The 23453-nt window shown below is 46.8% G+C and overlaps 1 protein-coding gene across 1 annotated transcript; it reads left to right on the top strand.

Annotated features, from left to right (window-relative positions):
- Positions 1 to 16553: 16553 nt before the first annotated feature.
- LOC145030733 (uncharacterized) lies at positions 16554 to 23165 on the top strand. Its single transcript, XM_078979135.1, has 2 exons — positions 16554 to 18110; positions 23047 to 23165. Exons 1-2 carry the CDS (start codon positions 16930 to 16932, stop codon positions 23051 to 23053), a joined length of 1188 nt encoding a protein of 395 aa, XP_078835261.1. The 5' UTR covers positions 16554 to 16929; the 3' UTR covers positions 23054 to 23165.
- Positions 23166 to 23453: the final 288 nt, after the last annotated feature.

Raw genomic sequence — 23453 nt, 5'->3', positions numbered from 1 at the left:
TTAGCCGCCCCTTTGTGACTTGTATTTCGTTATGTTTTTCTTTAGGTGTTGAGTCTTCCTTATCCATGGATGAGGTATTGCGTAAACGCTATCGAGGCAAACTGGAGTTTCGTGAGGTGGATCTGTTCGAGCATCTTCCCCCTCCTCGTCGAGCAGATCGTCCCAACACTCCTACTCCTTCAGTACCTCCAGCGGGCTTGTCGGCACCTGGGGGAGATCCGTTGTTTGCCCGCCCAATTTCCTCTGTTATGCCAATGGGCGACGTTTCTTCTTCTTCCCCGGAGGACTGTGAGGACAACAAAGAGGGTGTTACTGCTGACGTTCGGTGGGTGTAGGCGATGGGTGAGCCGGTGACTGGCGCTCCTCCCGCCCCCAAGAGGGTGCATACTAGGCGCAACTTTTCTCGCCTGCTGAGTTCGATGAGTTCCGCGCCAGTAAACTCCACCTCTGCTGGCATGGTTGTGATTCCAGATGATGATGTGCAACAGTCTAAGGGGGTCAATAGGGCGACTGAACAGCCCGTTATTCCCGATTTGTCTTCCGTTCCTTCTCTAACTATTTTGTGTGCTCCATCCAAGCTTTTCTCGGCGAAGGAATTCGACCCTCTTGGGTCGGTTATGGCTTCCAATGACAGTGGACCTGGTGGTGATGTTTATGAGCCTACAGTCTTTGTGCCATCTTGGAATCTTCATGATGGTTCTCGTTTGTCTGTTCGTGCCAACGCTCTGGAATTCTCACGTCATGCCTTCCCCCGGCTGCTGTTGAGGATATGGGAGCGATGGGTAATCCTGCCCTTGCTTCTAATATGGCTTATGCTGTTGCACAGGCGATGTTTTATCTTGTTGCAGGTTCTCGGTGTATCCACACCCTGGGTGAGGTGGAGGCTTCACATGCCACCTGTGGATCGCGTTTGGCAAGCTTGGAGCGCAGTCTAAATGAGCTTGGTGATGATCTTTGCTCTTCCGAAAAGAAATGTGAACTATTGGCGTCTGAGAAGAATGTTCTTGATGAGGCTAGGGCTGCATTAGAGGCCAATGTTGATTCTCTCACCCAAACGAATGAAGGCTTAATGATCCAGGTTGAAAGTCTCGAGCGTGACGTCGTTGACCGTGACAAGCTTGTGTCGTCGCTGCAAGCAGATGTGTGTGTTGTTCGCCGAGACTTGGATTGGCTGCTGCAAATTGGTGTTGTGCGTATCGTTGATAAGCTGATAGAGCATCCTGACTTTACCAATGCTATCAGTCTTATTCGCCATGCTGCATATGTAGCCGGGGTTGAATCTGCCCAGAAAGCTTTAAGTGGCAGTGAAAGTGGAGAGGCGAGTGCTAGTTCGTTGTCTGTCGGGCCTGTGGTTAGCGTAAGTGATGCTCTCTTATCTTTTGCCAGTATGGATCGCGCAGGTCTGTTGGGTCTGGGAGAGATGGGTATTGATGGTTTGCGAGAGTTGTGTTCTTTTGGTTCAGAGGGCACTCGTGAGGATGCTGCGAGTCGTGAAATGGTGCTTGTGAATGACATTGGTGTGGGAGGAAATGGTAAGGATTGTGGTGCTAGTGGTGATGGTCGGGTAGGTGCTGGAGGTGGCGGTGTTGATGAGGTGGCAGATGATAGGGAAGTTTCTGATGGGTTGGCTGGGAAAGCGATTGCGGATGATGTTGTGGTTGGTGATAAGTTTGCTGGTGATGGTTCGAAGCCGTAATATTTCCTTGTTTTGTTTGGTCTATGTGATTTTCTTTTCAACGGTTGGACTGTCCAGAACAATGTTTTTTTTTTTTTTTTTTTTTTTTTTTTTTTTTTTTTTGCGTATGCGCTAAGCATTATCTATTATCTCCTTTTGTGTTTTACGTTTGGCTTATTCGTTTATTATCTATTGCTCAAGATGTGCCAAACAATTTGCTTTGTTTGCTATTATTGACACGCTAAGTGTTCATATTGAGTGCGCTTAGCACTCATCATTTAACCGTTGGATATCATTACACTAAGTATGAGAAATCAGCAATTGCATTACTATTTAACTGCGGTTTTTTTAAAAAAAAAAAAAAATACATTGAGTATTAAGCTCATGTCGCTCATGCATGAAATTTTATATATGTCGAGTACTAAACTCATGCCTTTAAATATAGGAATACATTGAGTATCAATTCTCATGTCACTTAGCATGGATAAATGTACTCTAAGTACCTCTAAGATGCAACATATCTAATGGGATATCAACCAACTAGGGTTTCATCTTTCCTCTTCCTTAGAAGAAATATTTATTTAGGTTCCTAGCATTCCATGTTCTTCGAATGGGTCTTCCTTCCATCGTCTCTAATACATATGCCCCGTTCCTGTTTGCCTCTGTGACCCTGTATGGGCCTTCCCATGTTGGGCCTAGCTTTCCCTGGGGCTGTGCCCGACTGGACTCATTTTTCCTCAAAACATACTTGCCCACTTTGAAGGCCTTCTCTTTTACCCTTTTGTTGTAATATCTTTCTGTTGCGTGTTTATATGCAACTTGGCGTACTCCCGACTCTTCGCGCTTCTCCTCTAGGATGTCTAAGTTTATCCTCAGGCCTTGTACATTGCTTTCCTCATCTTGGTTGGCCACCCTTAGCGTATTCATTGCCACTTCCATGGGAAGCATGGCTTTAGTCCCATATGTCAAGCTGAAAGGGGTTTCCCTTGTGCTTTTCCGTGGCGTAGTCCTGTATGACCATAACACTATTGGTATCTCCTCTGCCCAATTCCCTTTTGCTTTGCCCAACCTCTTTTTGATCCCATTGATGATGGTTCGGTTGGACACCTCTGTTTGACCGTTCGTTTGGGGGTGTGCCACCGATGTGAAGCGCTGGCTTATCCCTTAGGCAGCGCACCATTCTCTGAATGGGTTCTCAGCGAATTGCAAACCATTGTCACTGATGAGAACCTTAGGTGTTCCAAATCTTGTCATGATGTTTTTCCACACAAATTTTATCATGTGCCTCCCAGATATGCATGCCAATGGCTCAGCTTCAATCCACTTTGTGAAGTAATCCACAGCTACCACCATATATTTCAGCTTCCCTGGTGCCTCTGGGAATGGACCCACTATGTCAATGCCCCATTGGTAGAAAGGCCATGGGCTGGATATGTTGCTTAGCGACACCGGGGGTTCCGCCTGGACTGGGGCGTAAGATTGACACTCCCCACATTTCTTGGTTACTTCTATTGCGTCTTGATGTATTGTTGGCCACTATACCCCCATTCGTAGCACCTTTCCTGTCATTGCCCTCGCTCCCTCGTGTGCGCCTACCTGCCCTGAATGTGCTTCCTGCAGTGTCTCTCTTCCCTTGGCTTGATATAAACATTTTAGCCATGGAGACGCGAACCCCTTCTTGTACTACTCCCCATTTACCATTGCGTACGAGGGTGCCTTTATACGTATGTTTCTGGCTTCGTCATGGTCGTCCGACAACACCCCTCTCTGGAGGTATTCCCGGAACGACGTCATCCATGTGGGTCCTGCGTGGGTCAGGACGTTCACATGCTGTTCATCAATGCTTCTCTCCCGAAGCACCTCGACTAAAACTTTCTTTGACAGGTGGTCGAAACAAGTGGACGCTAGCTTGATCAACGCGTCTGCCCTCTTATTCTCACTTCTGGGTATTTGCTTGATTGTGAATTGGTCGAGTGATTCTATCAGTTGCTTTACCATCTTTACATACCTTCCCATTCTTTGTTCTCTTACCTCAAAACTCCCATTTACTTGGTTCGTTGCTAACCTTGAGTCGGTTAGCGCTGTTACAGCTTTCGCACCCATCTGTTTGGCGAGTCGCAGCCCTGCGAGCAACGCCTCATATTCCGCCTCGTTGTTCGATGTATGGAAGTCGAAACGGAGGGCGTAGGTTACCTCTTCTCCTTCTGGGCTAGTCAGGATCAGACCCGCCACTGAGCCCTCCCTGCTGGACGCTCCGTCCGTGTACAGGGTCCATGAACCATCGCCGGTAGGGGCCTATTCAACTACCCACACCTTTTCTTTCGCTGGATTCCCTCCGTCAGAAATTTCTAGTAAGAAATCGGCCAATGCCTGCCCTTTGATACTTGTTCTTGGGCGATAGTTTATGTCGTGCTCTCCCAGCTCAATTGCCCACTTGGCCAGCCGACCCGATGTCTCCGGCTTAAGCAAGATCTGTTTAATAGGGTAGCTTGTGAGTACCTCGATTTGATGTGCCTGGAAGTATCACCTTAATCGTCTCGCAGCGTAGATGAGTGCTAGCACCAGTTTTTCCAGCGTGGGATAGTTGAGCTCTGGTCCTTGCAGTGCTCTGCTAACAAAGGATATTGGTCTCTGCTCTCCTTCCCTTTCCACAGCCAATACTGATGATATCGCTTCACCTGACGTCGATAGATACACTTGTAATGTTTCTCCCGGGATGGGGGTTGCCAGGGTCGGCAGCTTGTGCAGTGCCTCCTTGATTCTTTGGAGCGCCTTCTCTGCCTTATTCATCCATTGGAAATTGTTTTTTTCGATGCATCCCTTTAAGGTGTGGAACAATGGCATAGTCTTGTCGGCAAATTTTGAGATGAACCTACTTAGCGCCGTGAGCTTCCCATTCAGACCTTGTGCATCTCTAAGAGAGTTTGGGGTTGGCATCTCGATGAACTCGTCGACCTTGGTCGGGCTGGGCTGGACGCCTTGTATGGTAACATAATAACCCAAGAATTGCCCTTCTTCCACTCCAAACGTGCATTTGGCTAGGTTTAGTTTCATCTTGGTTACCTTTAATGTTTTGAAAGTCTCTTCGATGTCTTGCAGCATTTTTTCTTCATTTGGGCTTTTGATCACCATATCGTCTACATATACCTCAATATTCCTTCCAATCTACTTGGCGAATATCGAGTCAACTAGTTGTTGGTATGTTGCCCCCACGTTTTTTAACCCAAAAGGCATCTTGGTGTAGCAGAACGTGCCATGGTCTGTATAGAAGGCTGTTTTCTCTTCGTCTTCTTTGCTCATCAATATCTGGTGATACCCTTTGTATGCGTCCAAGAAGCATTTTAGCTTGTATCCGTGTAGCGACTCTACCTTCTGATCGATTTCCGGGAGTGGGTAGCAGTCTTTAGGGAACGCCTTGTTTAGATCAGAAAAGTCGATGCACATGCGCCACGACCCATCTTGCTTACGGACCATAACTGGGTTTGCGATCCATGTTGGGAACGTCGCCTCCCTTACTATTCCAGCCTTTGTCAACTTAGCCACTTTTGCATTGATTGCCCTGTTACGGTCTCCTCCTTGTACTCTTTTCTTCTGCTTAACCTCTTTTACCCCCGGTTTGATCATCAACTTATGTTTGATGACCTTCCTTTCTACCCCCACCATATCCGTGGGGGTCCAAGAAAATACATGTTTTTAGCATTTGAGTAGGTCTACTAGTGCTCTTCTTGTGTGGCTTGGGAGGTCGCTTCCAACATCGATCGGCTGATCGGGATATCCCTCATTTATTACCTCCTTTCCTTTTGCCAGACTGCCCCTGGGCCTCTTGGGCCCTTTGGTTATTTCTGCTGGCTCCATAATCGTATAGCACCGCAATTCTCTGGGCGAAGTAGCTAGAATAGTGGCTTTGCCCTTTGGGGTGTCGAACTTCATGATCCCATGCATGGTTGAAGGTACGGCCCCTAGCTTTAGGAGGGCGGTCCTTCCCAATATGATGTTGTGTTCCGCCGGGTGCCGAATGACTACAAAGTCTATCAGGGCGGTCTTCTTCCGCTGCTTGTTGTGGGTAGTGATTGTTAAGGGAAGGTGAATCGTGCCCAACGGCCACAGGCTGTGGCCGGTGAATCCCACCAGCCTACCTGTCGTAGGTCACAAATTGTTTTTCCAGTGATCCGGGAGGAGCAGGAAACAATGCTCATATATGATGTTTGCTAAGCTCTCGGTGTCGACATAGACCCTATGGATAGTCACGTCCTTGATGGATGCCTATATTATCAGAGGGTTGTCTCCCTTCCAACCGTCTGGCCGAGGATCCTGTATGGAGAATGTGAGTGTGCGTGCTAGCGGTTTAACAATGATTTGCTCTCCTCGCTGTTCCTCCCTACTTCTTTTACTGCGTATCATGAATATCTCATTGGGCTGAACTCCTTCGCGGGATGGACCCTTGGCGTTCCCAGCATCGAATTTGGCGCGTAGGCTTCGCACCACCTCCACCAGGTCTCCCTTAAGTTGTTCCTCCTCCATCTCCTTCTTTAGCACCGAACAACTAGCTGTATCATGCGTTTTGCTTTTATGGTATTCACAGTACCGACTCTTGGGCGGATTGGCTGGTTGCTGTTTCTCGGATACTACACATACTTCTGGGCGGCGACCCCGTCTGTCGTCTTTGATAAATGGTCGGAAACACGGTGATGGTCTTCTTGCTTGGCCATAATGTCTTCCTCCCCCTCGGAAGTCCGTGTGGGTCGGGTGGTGACGTCTAGTCTCCATAGCTTTCAAGTAGGCCTGCTTGGCTGCCTCACCCTCTTCATGCCGTAGGTATCGCTCCACTCTTTCTTTCAACTCAGCTCGTGTTAGAGGCTTCTTTCCCATGAGTTTTTGCGAGAGGGGCCCAGGCAGGAGTCCCCATGTGAAAGCACCAGCAATGAGCCCTTCGTCATGCCCCGGTACATTCAGCGTAGCGTTTATGAACCTCGTGATGTATTCTCGGATAGTCTCCCCCTCCCTTTGTTTGCAGCCTATAATTGAATGAGAATCGACTTTCTATTTACGTAGCTGCATGAAATTGGTGAGGAAGATGTATTTGAGCTGAGCGAAGTTTGAAATGTTGCCTGGTTGTAGCGTTTTGAACCATGTGCCGGCGTTGCCATCGAGCGTCATCGGGAAGTATGTGCACCAAAACTTCTCGTTAAGTTTTAACAACGTCATCATCCATTCGTACGTATCAATGTGGTTGTCTGGGTCGGTGGTTCCATTGTACGTTTTAAGCGTTGGGAGCTTCGTGGTGTTTGGTATTTCGTAATCCAGCAGTTTTTTAACGGACAAAGATGTTACACTCCGGGAAAAACCATCCTGGTTTGGAGCAGTTGACGTCCCTTGCTGGTATTGCGAACTCATTCCATGTTGTAGGGGCGTAAGGTAGGTTGGGCTTGGTCCATAAAAAGGGTATGGTTGGAATGGCAACTGAACGGAATGGCTAGTGGAAAGAGGGTGCATGGACGTAACAGGATTGAGCATTATCGGCTGTTGCAAGCTGTTGTTCGAGGGAATAGTCGGTCCAGTCCATGCTCCGACAGTTGGGTACACGGGTGGTGAGCTGTTCATCATGATTTGCGCCAATGGTGGTAATAGCATTGCGGAACTTTGTCCACCAGTCGTTTGGAATGATGTGGGTGTTACAAATGACGGTGAAAAGCTGAAAATGTGGCTCGATGGAAGTGTAGTTGAGTGGACTGTCCGCGTTTGTTGCAGCGGCGGCACAAAGAACGGTGGCGTCTGAAGCTGTGTCGGCGAAAGTAGCTCCGCCGGAGTTGCTCTTTGTTGAGAGGAAAGCGGTTGCGAAATATTTCCGGCGGCTGTTGTAGAACTTCCTTCGCCCAAAACTGGCCTATTGGTCGCTGTAGACGGTGGCGTTTCGTCCAACGTCGCCATGGGATGTATGGGACTAACTGGTCGTCCCTCGGTACCGTTGGACGCCATTGATGCTTGATTTCGTGCTTTTGTTTGTGTTCTTCGTCTCACAAACGGATGGCGCCAAAAGATGGAACCTTGCTCCTGGTAAGACCCCACTTCTTATCCTAGAGTGGAACTTTCTTGGTTGCCTGGGTGTATCTGCAAGGTCACAAAGAACAAAGGCCGTCAGCCGCTTCCCGGGAGGAATTCCCGGGAGAACGCTCCGACGGTTAAGTTAGGATGGCTCTAGGGTTTGTTTTCGTTTTCTTTAGATCGGTTGAGGAGCTTACCTCGCTAGTATAAGAATGCGTCATTTTATACCTAGCGCCCCTGCCTGGTCCGTACCAGACATGATCGGTTTTTTTGGGAGACAGGATCAGAGGGGCTGATCAGAGGGTCATGCGCCTTCCTCTGTCAGAGCCCTCTCATTGGCTTTGACGGTAATGCTTTGATCCCACTGCTTTTCTCTGGCTGTACTTTGTCTTGGAGCGAAGAGCAATGACTTGGCGGGCGCGAGACTTTCGCCTGGGCGTTCCGCTCCCGGGGGCACCACCGGGCGCTGAGCCTGCTGGGTCGGACCTGGCTGGTGTGTTCGGCTCTAGGGCTTGGATGCAACTCTGTTGTGCTGCCCTAGGCACGCCATCACCATACATATAACATATCACACATAATTCAACTACGGGACACTAACCAGCTGCGTCGGGACGACCCCGGCATTAGCTTACTCGACATCGGACTCTTGTCCGACATCGGGCTCACCTTGGCATCCAACCACATCAGGCATCGGGATCACCCCGACATCAGGCTTAACCCGATACATACACAACATAACACAATAATCACATAATCTGCATCGGCCTTGCCCCAGCATCGGACCAATTCCCGGAACATATAACATATAACATACCAAGTAGCATCCATCTGGCTTTCCCCGACATTGGCTTGCCCGGAACACCTAACATATAACATATAAAATAACATACATCGGGCTTTCCTCGGAACACATAAGTCATAGCATATAAACTAACATATATCGGGCTAGCCCCGACATCGGGTAGAAGCCTAGTAAACATAACACATAACGTATAACATGCATGCATCACAAAGACATCACACATACATAACTATTTCTGGGGACCTCCCCGACATCGGACCGAAGTCCGAAACACATAAGCCGCATCGGGCTAACCCTAACATCGGACCGGAGTCTGCCACACTGTAACTACATAAACGGGCCAGCATTGGTGCCTTAGACCGTTCCTACCGGAGGAAAACTCACCTCACACTGTTGAAGTCCTGTTGGTATCCTTCTGGCTGCTATCTAGCAATTCCCCGAACTGCGGATCATTCGTTTCCCCGATCTACCAATACCAACATAACACTTAGTCCCAAAATGCCCTACAAAAGTCAAACTAAGTCATCTATGGTCAAAGTCAAAGTCAACGGTCCATGGTCAAAGTCAACACTTCCAGGTTGACTTGACTCGCCGAGTTGCTCCATCAACTCGTCGAGCTCAAAAGCTCAGAATCTTGCACTTGCGAACCAACTCGTCGAGTCACCCCCTAGCTCGCCGAGTTCCCTAACTAACAAGAGTCGTGACAAACCAAGTCAACTCGCCGAGTCATCCCCCTGACTCTCCAAGTCCACCCATAACCGGAAAACGAGACAACTCACTTAAACTCGTCGAGTCCCTTACTGGAATCGCTGAGTTCCTCGGTCTGTTGGACTATCTTAAAGGATTAAGCCCCTATACTTCATATCTGAACTCCAAACTTCATAAACACTCTGGAAATGACCTATTAATGATAAATTTTCCAGCTTTACCCATCCTAAGTCCTTAATGGGTTAAGACAAAACCCTAGCTCATTAAGACACAACCACGTGGTCCAAATACCCTTATTACACCAAACCAAGACAGGGAAATCAAGATCTAGACTCTATACATCCAATAAGCACATAAAGTCCTGGACTTTACTTCCTTTCATGGCCTTTAGGGCTCCAAGAGGCCATAATAATCTCTTTAAGCTTGCATGGGACTTCCTAATGGAATAAATCTTGCACCTTTATGCCTTAACCACCCCAATTACTTCCAGATCTGAAAGGATCATGCTTGTGGGACGTCCAAAACGTAAAGATAACCATTTTTAGACGAAAAACCTTCCAAGAAGGGGATATAAGGAAATCTAATAAACCAAAAGCCAAGATGAAGACTTGATTACCAAGAAATGCAGCAAATGGAGTGTATCTTCTGGATCTACTTCCTCCTTCTTGAACCTCCAACTTCCTTCTTCTTTTTTGTTCTTCTTCAAGAGCATACAAAACACACCAAGGTGGCTCAAACACTTACAAGATGCACTAGGGTTTCGTGGGTGAGGGTTTGGGGTCTGGGTCCTGAAGATGAGGCTGAGGGAATAAGAATATGATGGTTAAATATGGCACCAAGTGCCAAAATTAGGGTTTCCCAACCTAGACTCGCCGAGTTAGTCTCCCAACTTGCCGAGTCGACCACTTAATCCGTGACACGAAACTTTCTTCGACTCGTCGAGTTCTTCCTTGGACTCGACGAGTTGACTTATTGACTTAGGGTTTTTCCTTCCCCAATTTGGCCTCCTGGATTCTGGGTGTTACAACTCTCCTCCACTTAAACTGGACTTCATCCTCGAAGTCCGCAATGGCCAACTTCCTTACAATCCGCTTATAACTTCCCCACACGATACACACTTTGCCCTCCCGGTCCAATCCTCAGTGGTCCACCTTTGGAGAACTGCCTGGTCATTCCGCAAAACAAATCCATGGAGATAAAAAACCTCAAGAGCACTCCCATCACCAAATATCCTGAGAACATGCTTCTTATCCAATTGACAATCCCTCTGGCATTCCTCAAGCATTTATGCTGGACATCCTAGGGGGTTCACCCCTTTTTCCTGCGCGATACCAGGATTTCCCAAAGCAACTTTCCATACACACCAACAACCTTCTCTTTTCCGCAGAGGATATACCTTACGCTGCATCCACCTCTCTAGCCACTCCCAGTGCTAGTCACTACCACTGATACTCACTGATTGCTTCCTCTGACCACGCCTCCGTGCTGAACGCCCAACCTGACGGATGTAGTAGATAATCCTTCGAGTAAAAGATTCGTTCCGACAACGATTAGACTCAAATGAGAGCTACGCAACAGAATCAAATCCTTCCGTCTGAGATTATTTAACCCTACTGTGATAGGCGTCGCACCACTCAGTCAACTATCTGCTCCGTACAAGAATTACCTTAATGATACCCTTATCTGAAGATCCCACTATCTCTTATTCTCTTTCTGGATGAATCGAGACCACCCTGGCCCCAAATAAACTACCATCCTCTTGGTTACTAAACTCCCATCGGTGATTGAACCCAATCTCAGATTGTTAGTCGCTCCTAGCGACTTCCAAAGAAACTTCGACTATCTAAAACTGCTCTATCTACCTTCCATAGGACACGGGATGTCCCCAGTCCTAACTTATTTGTCCCCTATCTAAAATACCAGATTCCACCTGGTTACTGAACCAATGATCACTCTCTCAGTCGCTCCAAACGACTTTTGCATAAAACTTTAGCTACCTCAACTACTTTATCCACGTTTCCACTCATGGCTCTATAGATCCTAGAGTCCCAGATCTTGTACCTTGCCCCTAAGGTCTCTACCAAGTCCCACCAGCGTTTCTATAATCACACGGGCCTCGCCCACAGGTCTCACCCAAACTATATCTCAGAGTGGCCTCCCCATCAGGTCTCATCTTTCTAGGGCTATGCAAGACCAACTCCAGCATGAAACTCAACAAACTATCCTTCCTCGATCTCTATCCGACTGACTAGGAGATACGGGCCTCACCCACACTCCTCTAACTAGGAGATATGGGACCCCGCCCTCACTCCTCTAACTAAACTGCTAATGAGTATTACGGCTATCCCACAGTCTTGTAACACTTTCCCACACTATCTAACTACTGGCTACCAGCCTGAAAACATCCAACAACAAGCGCTCCACAGTCTAACATCCTGATTAACTCGCACGCTACCAAGAAAAACATCAACCTGGTTTCCCAAACCAGTCCTCCAATACTACAAATACATGAACTCAATTTTGGGATGTGTCTCAAACTCTCAACTTCCCCGCTGCTCTATCTAAATGGCTACCTCGGCTACTTTCCTTCTCAGCAAGGATGCGAACACATCCAAGTTGTGCTCCTACCACAACTCCTGACTACTGGGATCGTACTCCCCCACTTCGATTCTACTAGATCCCTACTGCTCCCACCTTGGAAATGATTCTCAATCCTTCTCCCCATCTAATGGTCGATCTGCTGACAACCAATGCTTACCACTACTAGAGCTCCAAAATTAATCAATACCAAATCTGAACCACTCTTAAAGACTAACAGAACACTTCCCGACCCCTACTCACACTTGCTACAGTGACTGCATCTTGAGATCCTGCTCTAAAGGGAACATCTTCGAACTACTACTCTAACATCAATGGTATGCAGATGACATATAACTTAATCACGAGCAGGAATCATAATATTCTGAAATACACCTACTAACATCGATGAACTACCATAACAATAAAATCATAAACTGAAACTGAATTGAAATACATACCAACGATCTATTGTGGCTCGATCTTGACTTCCTGCAGAACCACGAGCCTTGGAACTTGAACTCCCTCTCTCTGCCTAAGTGTCTACGATGAAACCTGAACTGCCTTAACCACTACACGGGGGAAACTTTCCCTGATATGTCTGTGTTGATGACAACGATGGCACACCTCTACCTCCAATGTGCATTCCCGACGATTGTGACCCTTCCACCCGCACCTTCCGCACTTAGGTCTGACGCGAACATTCTCATGTGTCCCTTCATCCCTTGCACACCCTTCATGACCACTTCGGTCTCTTGTGTCCGCTATGGCAGTGTCCGACTGCTCCACTAGTTGAGCCTGACTAGAAATCCGCTTCCTCTTCCCTAAATACACATCTAACCCAATCTCTTGCTCCCGAGTTACTCCGACTACCCCATAAACCGTTTGAACAGCCGCTGTCTGACCCTGAAAGCTAGCGGTTACCCTATCAGTCTCACACTTAATAATGTCGGGTAACTCCTCGTGTACAGCTCGCGAAACCTCCACAACGATCCAATCATGTAGTGAACCCTCCTGGAGACAAGGTGCATAACCCACCTCCGATTCGTGATGACAAAATCTACTAACAGGATCCTCCCTACCGAGGGATCCCAGATACCCATAAACACTAGGCCATAGTGAAGCCCCTAACTTCCCCATAGCAATCTCAGCCTAGAAGGTCTCGAGGCAGTTACCCAAAAGCTCTAAAATCCCCTCCTTGACTATACCGAAGATCAGAGGAGTCTAATCCAATATACTGCGTGTAATCTATGTTGAAATAAACTCCCTTATCTACTCCCCGAGCTGCACAACTCCTGAACCTGAGCCTGATCCCTCACCGGTACCTGAACTGCCCACTGGCTTGCCCCGTAGCGTCACCATATTGCATGAGTCATAACATAACTATCATCAAAATACTCATCACTACTGAGGGAGCACAAAATCACTACAAGTTATCTGGTTTTATCTTAGCCCTTCTCGAATAGAGTACAAATCCTCTATTTTCAGTAGTACGGGCCCATACTACCTTCCACATCTATTCGTACTTTCCTCAAGAATTACCTCGACTCCACCAAGTCCCTTTCACTACTACTATTGCTCCCAACACTACTCTGATCCTAGGCTTTCCGTAGGGTAACCTCCAACCCAAACCCAATCCTCAGCTACTGATGGTATCTTCGTAATGCCAATTAGCGACTACCTAAGTACCATCACATGTGACGAGGCTCAGATAATCCTTTAAGTATAGGAATCATCCCTATAATGGTTAGACTCAGACGAGAGCTGCGCAATAAGGTTAAATCCAACAGTTTGAGATAATTTAACCCTGATCACATGTGACTTGGCATATTCACCTAATGGCTAACTCCCATCACTCAGAGTCCCACAAGCACAAAGCAAGTAGCATTCAGAAAAAAAAGGAAAATGTAACACATAATCCAATCATACTGCTCTATCCTCTACTTAGGAATCTGTACTAGCATGCAACTCACAAAATTGCATACACATAATAGGCTCACAAGGCATCCTCCTAGACCCTTAGTCCTAATCTAGCATGCAGTTCTCATAAGCATATCATATCTAAGAAAACATGTATGGGTAATTTGGGAGAACTTACTTGAGCTCGGTTGATTGCATGCACCACACCCTTTTCTCTTTTTCAAGGTTGTTTTCTCTTTTCAAAACTCTTTTCTATTTCTCAAAGCTTATTTTTATAAAAAAATGATTTTTCCTTTGAAAAATTTTCATACCAATCTCTTAGTTTGAGTCTAGACACACTCGAGAGTGTGCTCGAATCTCTCAAACCAAGGCTCTGATACCAACTTGTAACATCCCAAAAATCATGACCAAAAATTTACTTTTTAAAGACATTAAATAAGCCATAAATATCAAATCATTTCATTCTTAAGCAAAGGTTTATACCAAATTAGAGTATCATCTCAAAACATGTTCTTTTATCAGAGTAAACATCCCAGGCTAAAACTTCTTGGTGCGTGCCATGTAGTCATCCCGAGCTCTTCCCTCTGCTACCAGAAGTACCTGAAACCAAAACTGAAAACTGTAAGCATGAAGCTTAGTGAGTTCCCAAATCTACCACATACCATATACATAACATATCACACATAATTCAACTATTGGACACCGCCCAACTGCATCGGGACGAACCCGACATCAGACTCCTGTCCGGCATCGGGCGCACCCCGGCATCCGACCGCATCGGGCATCGGGCTCACCCCGACACATACACAACATAACACAATAATCACATAATCTGCATCGGGCTTGCCCCGACATCGGACCGAAGCCCAGAAGATATAACATATAATATACCAACTAGCATACATCGGGCTTTCCCGGAACACATAACACATAACATATAAACTAACATACATCGTGTAAAAGCCCGAAATCCAAGTTAGCTTTATGACCCTTCTATTTTGGAGAGTTGGCAAATTAGTCCCTTAAATTTGAAAAATGGATTGGTGAGTACGCTGGGCGTACTGGGGTGTACGCCTCATGTACTCGCGCACTTAACTTGTACGCGGGTCATCCGGGTACGTTGGGCGTACCCAAGGTTACGCCGGGCGTAACCGGCCCAGATGCAAAACCCTAATTTCTAGCCTTACACTATAAAAGGAACATTTAGTCCTTTGCCCTAGCCACCATACACCCTTCAGTGAGTCCTTGAAGAGAAATCAGATTCATGCTTTAGCTTGTGTGTTTGTTTTTGTGTTTGAAGTTATCTTTTCAAGGTAAAGAAGGAGAAGAAGGACCATTGCTGGAGCTAGAAGTTGAAGAACAAGTGTAGATCCGAGTTCTACAGTGGTTGGAGATCCTTTCTGAGGTAAAAATCTCAAAGCTTTCCTTGTTCTTCATAAGTTTTTCTTTTTGGACCATTTTTAGGGTTTTTGTTTCAAAGTTGGAGACTTTATGTGCAAAGAGTCTCCATAAGCTTAGATCTGACCTTTTCTAGTGTAATATGTGTTGAGGAGTCATAAAAATCGAGTCTTGGATGTGGATCTTGTGTCATGCATGAGTTATAGTCTCATTATGGAAAGAGGAAAGCTGTTGTGAGCAAAAAGTGACCTTTATAGCCATGCAAAGTCTTAAAGGTTTCAACTTTATGGATTAAGACATATTAGAGGAGTCAGATCAGAAGTTTGGATGCAAGTCTTAACTGTTTAAGACCTTAATGTGTTGAGTAAAGAAACTGGGCATTACGCTGGGCGTAATCCCAGTACGCATCGCGTAGGGGGTCGGGTACCCCGTTTCTGGAGTGCAAGAGTACGCCCCGCATACAGGAGCTAGTACGCCCCGCGTAGTGCCTGCTGTTGACTTTTGTTGACTTTTAAAGTTTTAGTCAACATGTGGACTTTTGGGTCAGGGAGGGGTAAAATGGTCTTTTACCCATCTGTGGAATTTCAGAAAGGAATATAGTATAGCCTTGAGAGCCGTTAACGATTTAGAATGATTATTTGATGTGATTCGGCGAGGCTAGGTCGAGATTACGAGATTCAGAGATATCGAGCACGTGAGACTTTAGACATCATACGAGGTGATTCTCGTCACTATACTGTACCTGGAAGGGTACCTAAGTGTGACCGAAAGGTCTGGTATGCTATAAGATATATGCACTGTATGTTAAGTTGCATGTTTTGTATGCGTTATGTATGCTATGCTTGATATGGGTTGGAAGGCATTATGTTATGGGCCGAAAGGCATTATGATGTAGACCGGAAGGTCAGGGAGTTATGGACCAGAAGGTCGACACAGGTAGCATCAGAAGGTTTATCGGGTCGGGACGGAAGTCCCCTGAGACACATGGACCGAAAGGTCATGTCCTGGAAGGACGTATGTGTGTAAGTGGTATTTTGGGGAACTTACTAAGCATTTATGCTTACAGTTGTTGTGGTATGTGTTTCAGGTACTAGCGAGGACCGTGGGAAGGCGCCGGCATGACTCATACACACAAACGCAGGCGGATTGGGATATATTTGATATTAGGATTTGACATGTTTTGTATTATGACTACGTTACATTGGATTTTTATGGTTTGTTTTGAATGAAACTATGTTTTAAAGAAATGAAAAATTGTTTTTAAAAATTACGTTGTTACAAGTTGGTATCAGAGCTTTGGTTTGAGGGACTCGGATGCACCTTTGGGTGTATCTAAACTCAAACTGAGGATTTGAGAAATTTTCAACAATAAAAACTAAATTTTCTAAAAGTGCAAGGAGTTTTGAAACAAATAGAGCAGAGAACTTTGTACGGTCAGCCAGCGCCCGAACGGTGAATCCCCACAATACCCTTACATTACTTGTTATGAGATCTGCTATGTTATGTTATGCATGCTAGAGTAGGCTAGGTATTCATATTAGGACTAGAGTGGCATGATTTGTGATGCCTTAGCCTAGGAGAATTTTGCTGCTATGAGATGCCTTGAGAGCGAGTAGGTAGCCAATGCATAGCGAGAATAGAGTACTTACGATCTGGGATCCATGGAGAAGGACTTGGGGTGAATGATGATCTGGTGTGGTCAGTAGGATAGGGCCCGTACTACTGAAGACACCGGATCAGTGAACAACCCAAGTAAGAATCCTTTGGGTATCGGAGGACGAGTAGGGTTGTGTTATCGAGTTCGAGTATGCTTGATCAAGTCTCTGATATTTTTATGTTGTATTTCAGAGGCATCATGGTTGGGACACAACACACACCAGAGAGCAGTGGGGCCAGTGACGGGGAGATCCGTCGATTGGTTCATGAGGAGGTGGCTGCTGCCATCCAACCTGAGATTCCAGAGATGTTTGGGGACATCAAGACCACACTGATTGAGACCTTTGATGAGCGGTATGCAGCGGTGACTGAGGCTGCAGCTGCTGTAGTTATTGCAGCTATTGCTGCTTCCAGACCTCAGGGAGTTGACTCGTTATTGTTTCGGGAGTTCAGCAACTCGAAGCCACCAGAGTTCGATGGGACGCAGGACCCGATTGTGGCGATGAGGTGGATCTCTGACATTGAGGGATGTTTCTATACGTGTTCTTGTACAGAACACTTGAGGGTGTGGTTCGCTTTGAACCAGCTTCGCTTGGGAGCGAAGGATTGGTGGAAGTTCGTGACGACGAGCTTCACTCTGGCAGAGATTTCTGAGGTGACCTGGGAAAGGTTCACCGCCATGTTCAGGGATAATTATGTTCCCCCGATGGAGAGGGAACGGTTGGTTCAGGAGTTTTTGACCCTCAAGCAGGGTAATGATTCGGTTACTGTGGTTTCCCGGAAGTTTCATGAGAGGGCGATGTTCTGCCCTGAGCATGTATCTACTGAGCAGGCACGGATGAGCTGGTATTTGGGCATTTTGAGGAGGGACATTCGAGAGTTCGTGTCAAACTCAACATACCATACATTTGTTGAGCTTCAGGAAAATGCCCGGAAGCAGGAGATCGAGTTGGAGACTCAGGCCAGGGAGGAGGCAGAGTCCCAGAGGATGGATCGGCGATTGGCTCAGTCTCAGTCGGAAGCCAAGCGGGCCAAGTCCGCTGATTCGAGGACTGGAGGCCAGAAGGGCCACACTTGCGGGAAGTGCGGCAAGGGTCATGATGGAGCTTGTCGATTGGGTGCTTGCTACAAATGTGGCAAGGAGGGGCATATCACCAAGGATTGCCCCAAGGGATTTATGGTTTGCTTTCATTGCAACCAGACTGGCCATTGGAAGGCCGAGTGTCCGCAGTTTCCTCAAGGATCAGCGCAGGGATCTGCACCTGCTGCTAGGGTTACCGAGGTTCCAGTTGTCAGCGGAGGAGGTCCGCGCAGCACCCGACGTTGTGGCCGGTATGTATTCTTCTCTCTATTTATTTAAGTCTGAGATATTATGCTTATATTATGTTATGCGTAGGTACTTTTCTTGTGAATTTTGTACCCGCCTTAGTGTTATTTGACTCGGGAGCGAGTCTGTCTTTTGTGTCACTAGATTTCAGTCGTGATATTAGTATTTTTTGAGAGGCCATGAGTCAATCTCTGCGAGTTTCTATAGCTAACGAGCGAGCAGTGTATGCCATGGATGTGATTCGAGGATGTATCCTTGAGATCTTCGGTGTGGAGTTCCCAATAGATCTGGTCCCGATTGTGATGGGGGATGTGTGTGTTATATTGGGCATGGATTGGTTGAGCCGATTTGGAGTTGTTATAGATTGCGAGCTTCAATTGGTGACGATACGAGACCTTAGTGGGGGAGTACTTACAGTGTACGGTGAGGGTACCCGTCTTGAGTCAGCATTTTTTTCGGCTGCTAGGGCGAGGCAGAGTTTACAGCAGCGCTGTATGGGATTTGTGGCCTATGTGATGGACACACGAGTGGCCGCTGGGAGGCCAAGTTCGACTAATGATGTCCTAATTATGTGAGAGTTCCCTGATGTTTTCCCCGAGGAGGTGACGGGTGTGCCTCCTGAGAGGCAGGTGGAGTTTCATATCGACTTGGTGCCAGGGGCGACACCTATTGCCAAGGCACCCTATCGCCTTGCGCCATCCGAGATGCAGGAGTTATCCTCGTAGCTTCAGGAGCTCTTTGGAAAGGGGTTTATTAGACTGAGTAGCTCACCTTGGGGAGCGCCGATCCTTTTTGTCAAGATGAAGGATGGTTCACACCGGATGTGTATTGATTACGGGGAGTTGAACAAGATGACGGTCAAGAACCGTTATCCGTTACTGAGGATCGACAATTTGTTCTATCAGTTGCAGGGAGCGTCTTGGTTCTCCAAGATAGACTTGAGGTCGGGTTATCATCAGATGAGGTTTCGGGATGAAGATATCCAGAAGACAACGTTCAGAACTCGTTATGGGCATTACAATTTTGTGGTGATGCCTTTTGGGCTCACCAATGCACCAGCCGCGTTCATGGATCTCATGAACAGTGTGTGCAGACCGATGTTGGATCGATCGGTGATTGTTTTCATCGATGATATATTGGTATATTCGAAATCCAGAGAGCAGCTTGAGGAGAATTTGAGGGAGATCCTTGGAGTCCTGAGATCGGAGAGGCTTTATGCCAAATTCTCCAAGTGTGATTTTTGGTTACGCGAGGTCCAGTTCCTAGGGCATCTCGTTAACCAGCAGGGGATATTGGTCGATCCAACCAAGATTGAGGCTGTGATGAGTTGGGAAGTGTCGAGGTCACCTACTGAGATCAGGAGTTTCTTAGGGTTGGCAGGCTACTATCAGAGATTTATCGGGGATTTCTCCAAGATCTTCATGCCACTCACCAAGTTGACCCGTAAGGGTATTGCATTTTCTTGCGGTCCGGAGCAGCAGACCTCGTTCGAGACACTTCGCCAGAGATTATGTGAAGCCCCGGTGTTAGCCCTTCCGGAAGGGATGGAGGATTTCGTGGTATATTGTGTTGCATCGATATCCGGGTTGGGAGCGGTGCTTATGGAAAGGGGGCACGTGATAGCATATGCATCGAAGCAGCTTAAGACTCATGAGTCGAGGTATCCCACTCATGATCTAGAATTTGGGGTAGTAGTGTTCGCCCTCAAGATTTGGCGTCACTATTTGTATGGGGTTCGGTGTACGATATACACGGACCACAAGAGCTTGAAGTATTTGATGGATCAGCCCAACCTAAATATGCACCAGAGGAGATGGTTGGATGTAGTAAAGGACTATGATTGTGAGATCCTGTACCACCCGGACAAGGCTAATATGGTAGCCGATGCCCTGAGCCGTAGGGCGGAGTGCACCCCGATTCGAGATATTTGCATGAGATTGACAGTGATGACTCCGGTATGGGATGCCATTCGAGGGGACCAAGCGGAGGCCGTGAGACCGGAGAACCGCAAGAGAGAGCGAGTGATCGGCCAGGTATCGGAGTTTGTTACCGATAGTCAAGGACTTATGACCTTCCAGGGCTGGGTTTGGGTACTGTTTCTGGGTGGGACGCATATCGTCTTAATGGACGAGGCACACAGATCGAAGTTCTCGATCCACCCCGGGGCCACTAAGATGTATTTGGACCTGAAGAAGGAGTACTGGTGGCCCTGTATGAAAAGGGATGTTGCATGGTTCGTAGAAAGGTGCTTGACTTGTCGCAAGGTTAAGGCTGAGCACCAGCGCCCGCATGGTAAGTTACAACCGTTAGAGATTCCCGAGTGGAAGTGGGAACAAATCACCATGGATTTTATCACCAAATTGCCGAGGACTGCCAGGGGTGTCGATGCGATTTGGGTGATTGTGGATCGGTTGACGAAGAGCGCTCACTTTCTTGCTATCAATGAGAGCTCTTCTGTTGAGAGGTTGGTAGAATTGTACGTGAGGGAGGTAGTATCGCGACATGGAGTTCTGATCTCGATTGTTTCAGACCGAGATGTGCGTTTTACTTCCAGATTTTGGAAGAAGTTTCACGAGGAGTTGGGTACGAGGCTGCATTTCAGTACCGCATACCACCTACAGACCGATGGGCAGAGCGAGCGGATGATTCAGACGCTCGAGGACATGCTTCGGGCATGTGTATTGGATTTCGGTGGGAGTTGGGACACGTATTTGCCCTTGGCTGAGTTTTCCTTTAACAACAACCATCACTCGAGCATTGGTATGCCACCTTTTGAGTTGTTGTATGGAAGGAGGTGTCGTACCCCCATTTCCTAGGGCGAGGTAGGGCAACGTGTGATGGGTAGTACATAGATAGTGCTTCAGACGATAGAGCAGATACGACAGGTCAGGAAGACGTTATTGACCGCTCAGAGTTGCCAGAAGAGTTACGCAGATAAGCGACAATCCGAACTCGAATTTCCTGTCGGTGATTTTGTGCTCCTGAAGGTATCTCCTTGGAAAGGGGTGATCCGATTCAGGAAGAGGGGCAAACTGGGACCCTGGTTTATTGGGTCATTTAGGGTGATCGCGAGGGTGGGCAAGGTAGCGTATCGCTTAGAGCTACCTGCGGAGTTGGACCAGATTCATGATAGTTTCCACGTGTCGCAACTAAGGAAGTGTATTGCCGATGAGTCGGCAGTGGTACCATTAGAGGATATCCAGGTGGATGCAAGTGTGAATTATGCTGAGAAGCCGATCGCAATCTTGGATCGGAGGATCAAGGTTCTGAGGAACAAGGAAGTGCCCATGGTTCAGGTCCAGTAGCAACATCGGAGAGGGTCCGAGCTGACCTGGGAGCCAGAGTCGGAGATGCGGGAGCAACATCTGGAGTTGTTCACATCATGAGACTTCGAGGGCGAAGTCTGGTTCTAGTGGGGGAGAATTGTAACAGCCCGAAATCCAGGTTAGCTTTATGACCCTTCTATTTTGGAGAGTTGGCAAATTAGTCTCTTAATGTTGAAAAATTGATTGGTGGGTACGTTGGGCGTACTGGGGTGTACGTCGCGCATACTCGCGCGCTTAATTTGTACGCGGGTCATCCGGCTACGCTGGGCATACCCAAGGGTACGACGGGCGTAACCGGCCCAGATGCAAAACACTAATTTATGGCCTTGCACTATAATGGAACATGTAGTCCTTTGCCCTAGCCACCATATACCTTTGAGTGAGTCCTTGAAGAGTTGAGATTCGTGCTTTAGCTTGTGTGTGTGTTTTTGAGCTTGAAGTTATCTTTTGAAGGTAAAGAAGGAGAAGAAGGAGCCATTGTTGGAGCTAGAAGTTGAAGAACAAGTGTAGATCTGAGTTCTACAGTGGTTGGAGATCCTTTTGAGGTAAAAAGCTCAAAGCTTTCCTTGTTCTTCATAAGTGTTGCTTGTTGGACCATTTTTAGGGTTTTTGGTTCAAAGTTGGAGACTTTATGTGCAAAGAGTCTCCATAAGCTTAGATCTGACCTTTTCTAGTGTAATATGTGTCGAGGAGTCATAAAAATCGAGTCTTGGACATGGATCTTGTGTCATGCATGAGTTATAGTCTCATTATGGAAAGAGGAAAGGTGTTGTGAGCACAAAGTGACCTTTATAGCCATGCAAAGGCTTAAAGGTGTCAACTTTATGGATTAAGAAATATTATAGGAGTCAGATTTGAAGTTTGGATGCAAGTCTTAACCGTTTAAGACCTGAATGTGTTGAGTAAAGAAACTGGGCATTACGTTGGACGTAATCCCAGTACGCGGCGTGTAGGGGGTTGCGTACCCCGTTTCTGGAGTGCAAGAGTACGCCCCGCGTACAGGAGCTGGTACGCCCTGTGTACTGCTTGTTGTTGACTTTTAGGGTTTTAGTCAACATGTGGACTTTTGGGTCAGGGAGGGGTAAAATGGTCTTTTACCCATCTGTGGAATTTCAGAAAGGAATATAGTATAGCCTTGGTAGCCGTTAATGATTTAGAATGATGATTTGATGTGATTATGCGAGGCTAGGTCGAGGTTACGAGATTCAGAGATATCGAGCACGTGAGACTTTAGACATCATACGAGGTGATTCTTGTCACTATACTGTACCTGGAAGGGTACCTAAGTGTGACCGAAAGGTCTGGTATGCTATAAGATATATGCACTGTATGTTAAGTTGCATGTTTTGTATGCGTTATGTATGCTATGCTTGATATGGGTTGGAAGGCATTATGTTATGGGCCGAAAGGCATTATGATGTAGACCGGAAGGTCAGGGAGTTATGGACCGGAAGGTCGACACGGGTAGCCCCGGAAGGTTTATCGGGTCGGGACCAAAGTCCCCTGAGACACATGGACCGAAAGGTCATGTCCTGGAAGGACGTATGTGTGTAAGTGGTATTTTGGGGAACTTACTAAGCATTTATGCTTACAGTTGTTGTGTAATGTGTTTCAGGTATTAGCAAGGACTGTGGGAAGGCACCGACATGACTCGTACACACAAACGCAGGCGGATTGGGATATATTTGATCTTGGGATTTGACATGTTTTGTATTATGACTACGTTACATTGGATTTTTATGGTTTGTTTTGAATGAAACTCTGTTTTAAAGAAATGAAAAATTGTTTTAAAAAATTACGTTGTTACACATCGGGCTTGCCTTGGAACACATAAGTCATAGCGTATAAACTAACATATATCATGCTTGCCCCGAAACTGGATAGAAGCCCAGTAAACATAACACATAACGTATAACATGCATGAATCACAAAGACATCACACATACATAACTACTTCTTGGGACCTCCCCGACATCGGACCGATGTCCGGAACACATAAACTGCATCTGGCTAACCCCGACA

This window comes from Lactuca saligna, chromosome 2 (genome assembly GCF_052625555.1).
Source record: "Lactuca saligna cultivar CGN05327 chromosome 2, ASM5262555v1, whole genome shotgun sequence".
NCBI classification, from domain to species: Eukaryota; Viridiplantae; Streptophyta; class Magnoliopsida; order Asterales; family Asteraceae; genus Lactuca; species Lactuca saligna.
This window is presented reverse-complemented; position numbering and strand designations above follow the sequence as displayed.

Excerpts from the sequence above, each read along its gene's own strand:
- LOC145030733 (XM_078979135.1), top strand. The coding sequence starts at position 16,930 with ATGCTTGATCAAGTCTCTGATATTTTTATGTTGTATTTCAGAGGCATC.